Source organism: Anabrus simplex, chromosome 2, assembly GCF_040414725.1.
Source record: "Anabrus simplex isolate iqAnaSimp1 chromosome 2, ASM4041472v1, whole genome shotgun sequence".
In the NCBI taxonomy this organism is placed as follows: Eukaryota; Metazoa; Arthropoda; class Insecta; order Orthoptera; family Tettigoniidae; genus Anabrus; species Anabrus simplex.
The window spans coordinates 312,318,738-312,333,628 of record NC_090266.1 but is presented as its reverse complement, the minus strand read 5'-3'; the positions used below and the strand labels follow the sequence as shown (position 1 = coordinate 312,333,628).

Below are 14,891 nucleotides of genomic sequence, written 5' to 3'. Positions count from 1 at the left end.
CTTTGTTGATGATCTTGTTGATCATGTTGGTGTTGAAGCCATTGAACTTGGCAATATCTGTTATGTAATCAAGTTCTTTTTTCAGATTGGTAGGTGAAAGGGGAATTTTTAAAGCTCTGTATATTAAACTGTAGTAAGGGGCTTGTTTATGGGAGTTTGGGTGTAAGGAATTATTGTTTATTGTTAGTGGCGTGAAGGAGGGTTTTCTGTGTATTCGAAACTCAAATGCGTTGTCCATTCGTGTGATGTTGATGTCTAAAAAATTGATGGAGCCGTTGTCCTCGTCTTCTTTTGTGAATTTTATGTTGTTGTCTAAAGTGTTTAGGAATGTGAGGATGTTGTCGCTGTTGTTGCACTGTTTATCGATGATTACTAGTGTGTCGTCGACATAGCGGAGCCAAAGATGAATGCCATTGATGGAATTTATAATTTTGTTGTGTTCTAAGTTGTCCATATAGATGTTCGCTAGAATGCCAGAAATAGGGTCTCCCATAGCTAAGCCCTTTTGATGGTAAATCTTGTTGTTGAACGTGAAGTAATTATTGTTCAATATAAAGGTTAATATTTTAATGAACTCATCAATTTCTATTTTGCTTAGTCCACTGTGTTTGGAGAGGTTGTTTTTTATGATGTTGATGGTTTCGAGAACTGGGATGTTCGGATACATGTTGGTGATGTCAAAGGAACATAGAATGTGGTTTGGTTGCAGTGTAAATTTATTCAGGGTTTGACATAGGTCAATTGAGTTCTTAATGGGGTTTTTGTTGTTGAATTTGTAGTGTTTTTTGAGAAAGTAGTGTAGAAATCTTGAAGTTTTGTATGTTGGACTGACTCTACTGTTGATAATTGGTCGGATGGGGATGTCTTTTTTGTAGGTTTTGGGTAAGGACTTGGCTGTGGGTAAAGTTGGATTCATGTTGACTAGTTTAAAGATTTCATGGTCATTTAAGAGGAAAGTTGAATTTTTGAGAAGGGTTTTCAAGTTGCGTTGTACTTTTGGTATAGGATCCTTGTTGATGGTAGTGTAGGTTGTGTCGGAAAATAATTCTTCAGTTTTTTTGATGTTGTTTGTTCATGAGTACAGTTGTGTTACCTTTGTCGGCTTTCGTTACTATAACGTTATTGGTGTTTATTTTGGTCTTTAAAGCATGGATTTGTTTTGAGAGGGTAGTGTTTTTGTTGGTTTTTAACTCATTAACTAGGGAGGGCAGTTTCTTTTTTATTTCGTGTCTGACGTCATTTGGTTTCTCTGTGGTGATCTGTTTACTAATGTTGGATTCTACTTCTGCAATAGTGGTGGTTAGGTCATCGATAGTATTGGGGTTAGGCCAATTGTGTTTTAGGCCTCTGTTTAGGAGGTTCATTTCTATGTCAGAGAAAGTGGTGTCAGACAAATTGATGGTAGTAGGGGTGTTGTTTGAAATAATGGATGTAGTATTATTGTTCTTATTGTGGTTTGATGTGCTTGGTTTGGTTCCCTTCAGATGGGCTAGTTTGAGGTTTAATGTATCTTGTTTCTTTTCTAGTACGTTGGTTAATTTATTGTCAGTATGTCTTAGGAAAGATTGCCATTCAAGAGGGGATAAGTGTTGTGCAAGGGTTAAATGAGTTCGATAAAGCTGTAAATTTAAGAATGATTTTTTCCTGTATAGTTGTTTAATCTCGTCCTTCAACCAGATGTTGTTGACTTTGTTTTGGGTGATAGTCGAGTTTTGAAACGGAATGCTTTTCCTTTGCAGTGGTCTCAAGAATTTAGGTACTAAATTTAGCTTAATACATTCTTTAAGGAAATTAATGTCTTTTGAAATAATACCGAGCTCATTAGCTGCAGTTGCTTAAGTGCGGCCAGTATCCAGTACTGGGAGATAGTGGGTTCGAACCCCACTGTCAGCAGCCCTGAAGATGGTTTTCTGTGGTTTCCTATTTTCACACCAGGCAAATGCCGGGTCTGTACCCTAATTAAGGCCACAGCCGCTTCCTACCCACTCCTAGCCCTCTCCTGTCCCATCGTCGCCATAAGACTTATCTGTGTCAGTGCGACGTAAAGTAAATAGCAAAAAATAATAATAATAGTAATAATATTAATAATAATAATAATAGACGTAAACAACTTCATAAACCAAAATACCATCATATACAGTCGCACCTCACAAGCAATAATAATAATAATAATAATAATAATAATAATAATAATAATAATAATAATAATAAATCCACTACCTAATCGAGCTAAGTATTTTCACTATTTATCCATGGGTTTAGATAGTTGTTTCCAAGTTATACTAGTCCATTACACAGCTGTATCAATATGCATGACGGCATGAGTGAGAATGCATGTTGGAGGAGTTGTGATCCATGCCATTGATAGTGTCATCCCTTTCATCTTCTAAGTGTGGATATGGTTTATTCTGTGGCATCGTGATCATGTTGGCAGATTTTATTACAGGGTTATTGTTTCTTAACTATTGGAGATGCAATTTCAAGTTCAAGGATCAGATTACGAGGGTTCAGACATCTTTGAGAATAATTATTTTCTCATGGGGAGTGCGAGACGAGTTAGTTCAATAACTTTCCGCATTTATGGATAAAAATGAGTAATTTACAGATTAATTTTAGTCTTCAATTTTCATTAAAGCAGAGTCAGTCATTCATTTGAATTTAATTTAGCATGCGCGAGTGTGAATTTGAGATGGTCCAACTGATCTTGTGTAGAATATATGACGAAACATCAGCGTACTCTATTTTTATGTCATTTTAAACAATATTAGGGCATAGACTTATTTTTATTATTGAATTTAGAGGAACATGTTTCTCAAGAAAAGGCCAGCATTATGGATTGATTTATGTGACTTGCCCTTGGAAGATTTGTTGACAGCGAGCGTACCGAGCTAGGAACTGTGAAAGTTTTGCTACATTACTTGTTATTCCACCAAATGTCAGACGAGGGTAATTTATTTTGCACCCACCAAGGAGAGTTCTTGTAAGCAGCAGATTTATATTTTTCTCCATGTCATTTTAGTGTTGTTTCCGCTGAGATTTTAACACTGCAACGTCGTTATTTGTATCGTCCTCATGGGGAAAACTGATATGATTTATATTTGTGTCATGTACTTATCTTCAGGGACCAATGTTGAATTAATGATTAAACTCAGAAGTCTATCCTGTTATCTATTTGTGTCATGTACTTCTTTTCAGGAGCCAATGTTGAATAGGGAGCAAGTCATTTAAAATGTTATTTATTATTTGATATCCTGCCATTGAAATTGTGTGTGTGAATTAGAATAAATGACGCATGCTTATTGTTCTGAACGGAAAATATGACAACATGTGATGCTCTTTGATTTGTCTGTGGTTTTTATTTCATGTGATTCATTTGTGTGTGGTTTCGATCCACAGTTTCATTCATTTCTTGTTGTTAGTCTGGTGTTAGTAAATAGTAGGATACGCCTCACCAATTATATTTGTGAGTACAGGTAGTATAGGAATTTCCTCTGAAACAAATATGACGTGTAAGTTTACTGTCTCTACTGCAATGTCAAATGTGCAGGAAAGAAGCGTATTCATTCTCAAGTTGAATAAACAAACAAAACGAGCCAGAGGGGTGCTAAGCATGCAAGCCCAATTTTGAAGTGATTAAATATTAAGTGCATGTGTTGGTGCACAGTTGCAGAAGAACTCTATATCTGGGACAAGTTTAACCTTATTATTCATGGCATGTGTTTGAGTTATGGTATTTTTCACTTGAATGTGAAAAGGGGTCAAGAGGAGCTTGTGGAACAGGCTTCCTTAATATCAACCCCCCGTCATGCAGATGATATTCCATCATCTGATCCAACACACTGACTCCAGTTGCCCTCTGAAGATCCAGGTGGAACGACGTGGGATTAGCAGTCGACCTACAGTATAATGAAAGCAACAAATACGTCCACACGAGTTGCTGTGAGGGGATATCCTATATACCACGGGTAGCCACCGCCTTAATTCTGGGAGCCGCAGAATTAGAAGACAAAAATGGGAGCATGTTTAGAAAATGGTTCATAAAATGAAGACGGGATTTCATTCTATAACAAATGAAGGAACATTTATTTTCTATACTACACAGAACATTATTGTTCATGTACACACCAAGGAATTAGATTTTACTTCTGTGAATTGCTTTCTCGAGTGTTCGTTTTTGTTGTTTTTTGAAATCTGCCTGATAATTGGTAAGCTCAGTTCGCACAAGTTCACTTAAATGCTCATTAGTTAGTTCAGATCGATATTTAGATTTAAGAAATTTAAGCGTTGAGTACAGTGATTCACACACATAAGTAGTCCCAAAGATTGAGGTGAGTCTCTTGGCACACTCTTTTGTTAGTGGATATTTTTCTTCTGTAACATTCTTCCAAAATTCTATGGATACTTCGTTTGGGTCCTTTTAGTCCCTTGTACTACTCTTGCAGTTCTAGTGCTCCAAGTCTACAGCTAAGTATCGTTTGTTATTGGTGATGAAACAGGACAGCCATCCCCCACAACATCAACAGCAAAAGGATTTTCCAGGAATTAAAATTAAGGTTTAAGTGATCTCAAGTCATTAAATCTGCCACTGATTTTTTCAGCAAGGCCAGACATTTTACTCGTGTAATCTTCTGTTTCCACCTGAACGTCAGGAAGGCTTTCAGTAATTTTATTCAAACATTTGAGGTGAGAAAATATTTTAGTCTGAATGTCTTTCCTAAAAAGCTTTAACTTGCTATGAAAGCTAAGTACAGTCTGAGCCAAATCAGAAGTAAGTTTTTCTCTTCCTTGTAAAGTTATGTTAAGAGTTTTTAAATGCTGGACCACATCTGTATTTTTTTTAAAAGCCAAATGTAACAACCACTGGTGGCCATTAATTTCAGAAAATGGTTTTCCTTTTTCTTCCATAAACTGTTTGAGTGTATCAAGTAATTAAAAAAATATGCCAGGAACATTGCTTACAGATACCCATCGTACTAAGCAGTACCAATATACATCATCAGCAAGCTCGTCATTGATCATATCTTCTATAAAATTTGAAATGTCGGCATGTTTTGGCACATGAGCGAATACAGTTTACAATTTTTAGAACTACCTGCACAATATGTGGGTACTGAAAATATTTTGCTGTTAAATTTACTCTGTGAAAAACACAAAGTACAGGAAGGAAATTGGGAACTGATGTGTCAGCATTTAAAAGCCCAATAAGCCCTTGCTTCGTGCCAGCCATAGATGGTGCACCATCGGTAGCAATGCTGACAATATTACCGATAGGCACAGAGTTTTTTCGTAAAATACCATCCAGGGCTTCTTTAATATCACAACCACGAGTAGTATCCTTCAAAGTAACCAGGTCTAAAAGTTCTTCCACCACCTGCAAGTCCCTTGACCCATACCTTACAAATATGGCTAGTTGTGGTTTATCTTTGATATCAGTAGACTCGTCCAGAGCCAGACTTACTGCTGAGCACTTGCTTAGATTTTTTTTTGGGTAAATTATTAAAATTATCCACACTAATAACAGAAACTCGCCTCTCTGTTGTGTGTCTAGCAGCGGGCATTTCGTTGATCAGCTTCTGCAGTTTCTTATTTTCGGGTTGTAAAACAGAAATAACTTGTGCCATGTTCTTAATAAACTCCTCCTCTGTGTAAGGCTGTTTTGCTTGTGCAATATTAAAAGCCAAGATTGACATAACCCTACTCTGACCATGGAGTTTTTCCTTTAGTGATCTCAGTTCAGTTTTCCTTAACTGAGAGACAACAGGAAAATCTTTGTTGAAACTGCCGTGGTTAGTGTCATGATGGCGTTTTAGATTACTGCGCTTGAACTTTGACAATGTTATTTGACACAAGAGACTCATTGGCTTACAGTTTCTTTCTAAAAAAAAAAACGAAATCTTCCTTCCAGTCGGTATTAAAAGCTTGATTCTCCTCTTCATATTTATGCTTCTTAGACAGCATCGCAACAGTTTGGACACCAGGCCACAACTGTACTGAAACAGCACACAGAAAAGAATCGGCACTCACTACTGCCTATACGTGAACGCGACTGGCTTCACCTCACGACACTGACTCACTGACACACTCTCCCGCTCAAAGCACTATCTAACGAAAGGCCCCAGAACTATATTCAACTCCCATCTCTCACCACTGTCTTACAGCGCTAATAACATTAAGCCGCACATCGCTGCTACTGACTGCCGCCGGCCGCGAGATGTTGTTATATTCCATTAATTATATCATTTAATTTTACTCTAAGGTTGGTGTCAAGAGCCGCACGAGACGGACTCAAGAGCTGTATGCGGCTCTCGAGCCTCGTTATGGCCAGCCTTGCTATATACTATCGATTTGCAGGCATTTGTGTCTTCCTGAACTTCTTCCAAACACTGGAGACATCACTCTAATACGAACAGAGACATCCACTTGTCACCGTCCTTCTTGCAGCAATGTTACAATTCTAATGTCGTCAGCAGCAGAAATGGAAACTCTAGCCAGATTTTCTTAAGCCCTACATGTGCTGTCTATATACCACTGATCTTACAAGTGATATTAAAATGACTGACACGACAAAATGCCTCTTATGAGAAAAATATCAATCCTGGTCTGGCTTTAACGTCTCAGACGTTGGCCTATAGTGCATAATGTGAACATGTTTGAGGTACCATTACATACACCCTGTTAACCCTTTCGCACTCAACGCGCCGATCTATCGGCGCGAGAGGTTATGGCGAAAACACTCACGGCGCCGATACATCGGCTCTGTCCTATTTAGGCATTTTCGTCATTTCCGTGGCTGTTAAATCGTAACAGTTGATCGTGACGGTACCTTAAAACGTTGAATTTGCATTTTACTCTACAGATATATCCACCAGCCCTACAAAATATATTTATTTTCGACAAATGAGAACTGTTGACCGTGAATGTTTATGTTGTGGTTATTTGAAGTTGTTAATTGCGTGGATCTGTTTTGGTTGGCTTATGAATACAACAATTTGACCTTGATATGAGTTTAGTTAAGAGTATATTTCGTTTCTTTGGTATATCGTGTGTTCGCTGTACTTCGCAAACTATAATTTTACTCCATTTCATAACTCCGTTGTTGCACGTGCTTGCGTCATCTTTTTATCGTAATGGCTAAGCCATATTCAAGGCCGAATGAGGCCGATAACCTTGAATTTTCAGATGGTTTAGACAGTAATAATGACCTTCTTTTGCCGAAAGTGATTCGCATTATGTGGGAAATGACACAGTCACAGCTGCTCACCGTGCATCGGACCGCGAGGACCTGACATCGATGACCGTTACATGGACAGTGAATAACTATGTGCCATGCTTCATGAATGAATTGCAGCACACACATCATATTGATATCAAATTAATCAGAAATAAATGTTCTTTCTTTCACGTCTAAGAGTAAAGAAGGAATACGCAATAATGTCTGATTTTTCAGCCATTGAAAATCAAAAATTATTTTTTAAAATTTATTTTCAAAATTTAATAATTTTTTCTGGCTTTACCAATAACAATACGTTCTAGGTATGTTCATTTCTGAAATGCTCATAGTTTCCTGTATTAGTGTGATTTATTTTATTTTAATGTGTGTTAAACTCTTTACGTGTTGATTTTTTGTAAGTCGGTTTGGAAAATGACAGAAATGAGTCTGAGTGTTTTCGAGCAAACTCCTGTATATAGGCTGAGTGCCAAAGGGTTAAATAGTAACATGCAAAACTTTCTTTTTGAACACTGTAAAGACTGAAGGAAGCCCCCAATAACATTTTTGTACTTAGATTTACTTCAGGGGTTATAGAAGAGCTTGATTATATTGTAATAACATCTATTTAATTTTTACCGTAAATACTTCTTGACAATTCAAGATCATCTTGTATGAGAGGTTTTCATTTAAGTGACAAATACCTAACCTGTACTGTCGTTTATTAGTAGCATATCAATGTGTATTTTAAATGTAAGACATACAAATTAGAAATTACATGAAAATAAATAATGCCCTCCAGACTCAAAATCAGGCACTTCCTCAATTTAGAGACAGATTCCATCAAAATATTATTCTTCAGTTTCATACTGTTCATACAAACAGAAGGGCTCCATACATCCCAACAATAAATGTAGCTCAATATTTTATTTTATATATTACAGTACGATTTGTTTACAATGACTTAGCAAATGTCATGGGATGGCCACCTAATAGCGTCTGGGGCCTCCTCTGGCCCTGCGAACTGCAGTGAGACGTCGTGGAAGTGAGTCAACAAGTCCCTGGTAGTCCTCTGGACGCAGCTGACACCAAATCGTTTGCAGAGCGGCCGCCAATGCTGGTCGCTGGACCTCCGCTGCATGTTCCTGGAACCATTCCCGGGCGACGTGGGAGCAATGTGGCAGCACGTTATCATCCTGAAACACCACAGAACCGTCTGGGCACTGGAAGGCCAAAAATAGGGAGATGGTCTCCAAGCAGCTCAACATACCGCGTACCAGCATTGGCGGCCGCTCTGCAAACGATTTGGTGTCAGCTGCGTCCAGAGGACTACCAGGGACTTGTCGACTCACTTCCACGGTGTCTCACTGCCGCGGTGTTCTCTTCCAGAACAACTATGGGGCCCATTCCATACCGGAAAAATGCACCCCAGACCATAACAGAGACGCTAGCACCCTGGACCACACCTTCGAGGCAGGCGGGATCCATCACTTCATGTGGTCTGCGCCATACACGGTGCCTCCCATCGACGTGGTACAGTTGAAATCATGATTCGTCCGACCCTATCACGTTACGCCATTGTTCCAGTGTCCATCCCAGGTGACTGGCGACAAATGCACGTCGTCATGCCTGATGACGTTGGGTGAACAGTGGCAACCGTATGCGGCGCCGGCTCCCGTACCCCATAGAATCCTACGGATTGACCAATGGGAGACGTGTCTAGCATGGCCTGTGTTGAATTGAGCCGTGATTTGTTGCACCGTTGCCTATCTGTCACTATTGACAATCCGTCTCAGATGTCGCCAGTCACGGTCATCGAGGGTGGCTGAACGGCCGGTCGTTAGTCTGCTGTGGACAGTGACACCCGCATTCAACCATTCACAATACACTCTGGACACGGTTGATCGTGTGAAGCCAAATTCCCGCACCACTTCCAAAATCGCACTTCCCATCTGTCGGGCACCGACCACCATACCCCGTTCAACGGCGTCAGCTCACGACAACGTTACATGTTACACCTGTCACATGCACAGCCACTGCTCACAAGGTTTCCTATACAACTGCCGCTGGCACAGGGGGCGTGTGGTGCGCAGATACAACACCTGCGCATCAGTGCTCCACTATCCCATGACATTTGCTCAGTCAGTGTACATTGTACCCACACAGACAGTTCTTATAGCAACAAAAGGGTAGGAACAGGCTAGGACTGGAAAGAAAGCATCCATGGCCTTAATTAAGGCACATCCCCATTATTTGCTTGTGTGAAAATGGGAAACCAAGGAAAAATATCTTCAGGCTGCCAACAGTGAGATTTGAAACCACTACCTATTTACCAAATACAAGCTGACAACTAAGTGACCGAAACCATGTAGCCTACTCACTCTGCAGATGTAGCTCAAATTCCTCAGACAGAACACTGTCTTCTGACCCACGTAACATGGGAGGATTTTGCCAGTTAGGGGGTAGATGCACCAACCAAATCAGCATCACCCACATACCTTGTTCAACAGCTGTATTAAAGTATGTATGTTTCATTTCAAGAACTACACTTACCAATCAATACATTTCCACCGACTGGTTCTGGCTCCAAATTATTCTTGGCCGCCATAGCTTCAACGTTTGATCTGTTACGTTTGCGCTTTCCTTCTGAACTTGGATGAGCACCAGGAAACAGACCTCCAAATCCCAATCCTACTGTAGTTAAGTTACTGTTAGATCCACTACTCTGAGGGGGTGAAACAGGAGGTTCCTTTGAAGGCTTTGGTGTGCCATAGTGATTACCTGTAAATTGAAAAATACATTATCAAGCTAAATTTAGCATACACAACTAACAATACCCAAAACAATGTTCATATGTGTTGTCTCTAACAGGAATTTTCACACCAGCTAACCGATCTCAACAAAAGTAGAATGAAAATTTGTTAATTCAGATTTTTAGAAGTGACAGTGGTTCATTGTGTACGGTCCTGTAGTCATACCATATCCTGGTTTGTGAACCATGGTAATGACTGACTGGCCAAGTAAGTGACCAGATGTGGGCACCTCAAGAAATATTCCTATTTGTGGCCCTCCTTGTGCTCAGCCAACTAGGACTTTTCAATTGACCAATGGCCCCTATGTCTTGATGATAAAAATTCTCACTGGGACTGTAAGAACAACCAGCAAACCTGCTTCACAGGAATTGAATGTCCACAATCACAATGCCTTTAGGAAGCATCAGATATCTGAGTGCGATGCAGTCCCACTTCCATTCGATAGGATACTCCTTGGAAACAAACATGGCCAAAGAAATGGAATTCAAAGAGGTATCAGTATCAAGGGGTCTTATAGAAGAAAAAAGTAGAACTGGCGAAGTCAGTAATTTTTTTTATTTTTTTAAAGCATTTGCTTTACATCGCACTGACACAGAAGTCTAACGGCGACGATGGGATAGGAAAGGGCTAGGAGCGAGAAGGAAGTGGCCATGGCCTTAATTAAGGTACAGCATTTGCCTAGTGTGAAAATGGGAAATCTTCAGGGGTGCCAACAGTGGGATTCAAACCTACTATCTCCCGGATGTAAGATCACAGTTGCGCGCCACTAACCTCATGGCCAACTTGCCCGCTCAAGTCAATAAAGAGGACTCATCTGGACCTATAAGGAATCAACAATATTTGGGTAAGGGGGCGTAATGAGGTAGAATTTAAAATACTTTCGGCAGGTGTTAACAGGGAAAGGGCACAATGTGGTTAGGACTGTTCATTAGCAAAACCATAGCATGAAATATTGTTCTCTAAGCATGTAAAAGAACGGATGTCAAATTCAGTTACAGGCTAGAACTGTATGTGTATTCACCATGTGAAGGAGCAGATTTGAATGAAATAGACTAGTGTTACGAAGCAATGAATTATGTCATTTAAATATGTAAATTGTATACAAAAGTGAAGATAATTAAGTGTAGGAAAGACATGGAACCTAACAGGAAAGGTATGTGTAAATTGGGACTTCTGGGCTAGTATGGGATTAGCAAATGCCACTTCATTATTCAAGGATTAACTTATTCACTACTATACATAGTACGGTACTGGTATATAATAATGGACTATATCGTAACTGACTCTGAATTTAAGACATACACGATTGCCTAGTGTGAAAATGGGAAAATGCACTACTTTCAGTAAATTTTTTGTAAATTCTTTGGTAATATCACTTCTGCTGCTGCTTCTTCCACTGCTTTTCCCACACATAGGATCGCGGGTGCGAACTATGTCACACATGTGGATTTGGCCCTGTTTTACGGTCGGGTGCCGTTTTTGACACCAACCATATGTGGAGGGATGTAATTCCCACTGTGTGTTTCTGTGGTGGTTGCTAGTGTAGTGTGTTGTCTGAATTTGAAGAGAAGAGTCTTAGGAAAAACTCAAACATCCAGTCCTTGAAACAGGAGAGTTAATCAGATCCCGGACTTGGTCAGGAATAGAACCCTGGACCCTCTGAACTGAAGGCTTCAATGCTGACCATTCAACTAAGAAGTCTGACTCTTCTGTAATATCACTAATATAAGAAATACAGGAAACTGTCTTCATAAGATTAATACTCTACCTAGATTAGGTAAACTTATTCCCTGTGTTTACCCAAGAATTAGAATCAGCCATCGACAGCTTACGAAATCCATCTCCAAGTGGTTGGGATGCTTTTCAAAATTATTGAAACAGTGTACGAATGAGCTTATTATTCCATTAATGTACCTTATAAACAAAGCGCTATGAATGGAATCTTCCCAGAATGTCTGAAAACTGCTATCATTAAAGCTGTTCATAAGAGAGGAGCACCCAATAATATAAACAACTATGGGCCAATAACTATAACTTCTGCTTTAGATAAACTCTCTGAGAAAATTATTTTAAATCACCTTCTTGCATTTTTTGGGAAGCATCCTCTTCTTAGAAATTATCAGCATGGATTCAGAAAGGTTTGCCAGCTGTTGCTGCTCTATCAACTTTAACTCATAATGTTTTAAATAATCTTAATCACAATAATTTTGTTAGTTCACTAGTTTTAGAATACAATAGTGTACCCCATGATTGCTAGAAAAAACTAGAACACTGTATCCATGGTATCACTACACCTGCTAATTTCCTACTTACAAAAGCATAAGCAGTGTGTTGAAGTAAATTATGAAATAGGTAACGAGGTAAGAAACACTTAGATCTCCCTTTGAAATCACAAATAGCAGTATTCTGCAATATACCATTTTTGGGAACTTTTCTCTATCTCCCGTATGTTAATGAAATGCCAGAACTTGTAAACTCCACCATTGTATCTTATGCAGAGGATACATCTCTTACTACTTGGAGAAAAGATAGGAAATCAGTGGTACAAAATCTAAATGCATTCTTAAAACATGCTTCAGTGCCCACTGTGCCCGATATCTTGCACAAACGATAATCTCCTACAAACCATTCCAAGTGCATTGGATATTGAAAAATACTGAGCATGTGTAATATGATTTCACATGTTATATTTTGTGTATTTCAAACTAACTTGTACATTAACTGTACTTGAGTATAAGAATAAGAATAATAGATTTTTCACTTCCAATTTCCTTATGGCAAATCCTGACAAATGTAATGTGGTGAACTTTTATTTTAAAAGGAATTGCAATGATATAAGTATTCATCTGAATGGCACATACCTTCAAACAAAAATTTTTTACAATATTCGTAAGTATTGTTCTAGATAGTCATATCTTGGAAGAATCCGTTATCTACATCTGTAAAAAGTTAACATCTAAAATATTTGTATTACGTAGGCTATCAAAAATTGTAGACAAATGTATTCCTAAATGTTTGCTATGGAGTAATAGAGTAATAGACCCTCACTTGAGCTATGGGATAGCTGTCTGGGGTTGTGTGGCAAGTGAATATTTCGAACAACTTTTTACTCTACAAAACAAAGTTCTAGGGACCATCTTTCACATTCCCAATCAAAGTACTGGCAAACATTCTTTCATAACTCACAATATGACACTTTCTTCCATATATATATATCTACAAATCTTTTATAAAGCAGAACAAATCATAGAATATAAGTAACCGTGAGGTCCACAATTATAGCACGAGAATTCAGAATAATTACCACATGAGTCAATCAATCAATCAATCAATCAATCAATCAATACTGATCTGCATTTAGGGCAGTCGCTCAGGTGGCAGATTCCTTATCTGTTGCTTTCCTAGCTTTTTCCTAAATGATTTCAAAGAAATTGGAAATTTATTGAACATCTCCCTTGCTAAGTTATTCCAATCCCTAACTCCCCTTCCTATAAATGAATATTTGCCCCAGTTTGTCCTCTTGAATTCCAACTTTATCTTCATATTGTGATCTTTCCTACTTTTATAAACGCCATTCAAACTTATTCGTTTACTAATGTCATTCCACGCCATCTCTCCGCTGACAGCTCGGAACATACCACTTAGTCGAGCAGCTCTTCTTCTTTCTCTCAATTCTTCCCAACCCAAACATTGCAACATTTTTGTATCGCTACTCTTTTGTCGGAAATCACCCAGAACAAATCGAGCTGCTTTTCTTTGGATTTTTTTCCGTTCTTGAATCAGGTAATCCTGGTGAAGGTCCCATACACTGGAACCATACTCTAGTTAGGGTCTTATCAGAGACTTATATGCACTCTCCTTTACATCCTTACTACAACCCCTAAACACCCTCATAACCATGTGCAGAGATCTGTACCCTTTATTTACAATCCCATTTATGTGATTACCCCAATAAAGATCTTTCCTTATATTAACACCTAGATACTTACAATGATCCCCAAAAGGAACTTTCACCCCATCAATGCAGTAATTAAAACTCACAACCTGACTTTTAACCCCGTTTATCAACATACCATTGCCTGCTGTCCATCTCACAACATTTTCGAGGTCACTTTGCAGTTGCTCACAATCTTGTAACTTATTTATCACTCTATAGAGAATAACATCATCCGCAAAAAGCCTTACCTCCGATTTCAATCCTTTACTCATATCATTTATATATATAAGAAAACATAAAGGGCCGATAATACTGCCTTGAGGAATCCCCCTCTTATTATTACAGGGTCAGATAAAGCTTCACCTACTCTAATTCTCTGAGATCTATTTTCTAGAAATATAACAACCCATTCAGTCACTCTTTTGTCTAGTCCAATTGCACTCATTTTTGCCAGTAGTCTCCCATGATCTACCCTATCAAATGCTTTAGACAGGTCAATCGCGATACAGTCCATTTGACCTCCAGAATCCAAGATATCTGCTATATCTTGCTGGAATCCTACAAGTTGAGCTTCAGTGGAATAACCTTTCATAAAACCGAATTGCCTTCTATCGAACCAGTTATTAATTTCACGAACATGTCTAATATAATCAGAAAGAATGCCTTCCCAAAGCTTACATACAATGCATGTCAAACTTACTGGCCTGTAATTTTCAGCTTTATGTCTATCACCCTTTCCTTTATACACAGGGGCTACTATAGCAACTCTCCATTCATCTGGTATAGCTCCTCCGACCAAACAATAATCAAATAAGTACTTCAGAGTCTCCACCACTCTAAAAAGATGGACCATAGCCCATATGTGAATGGTACATTACTGTAAGACATGAAATATCTGAATGGTGAAGTATTTCAAAAGTCATTAAAAGTTCTC

General features: G+C 38.7%; 1 protein-coding gene across 4 annotated transcripts in view; it reads right to left on the bottom strand.

The window, feature by feature from the left end:
* The window catches only part of Magi (membrane associated guanylate kinase, WW and PDZ domain containing protein magi), a 670,891-nt gene that overhangs the window by 494,834 nt on the left and 161,166 nt on the right, over window positions 1-14,891 (bottom strand). For all 4 annotated transcript variants that reach the window (XM_068226155.1, XM_067140637.2, XM_068226156.1 and 1 more), the window contains one exon: window positions 9,761-9,988. In XM_068226155.1, the coding sequence (XP_068082256.1) occupies window positions 9,761-9,988 (228 nt within the window). The remainder of the gene's footprint in view (window positions 1-9,760; window positions 9,989-14,891) is intronic.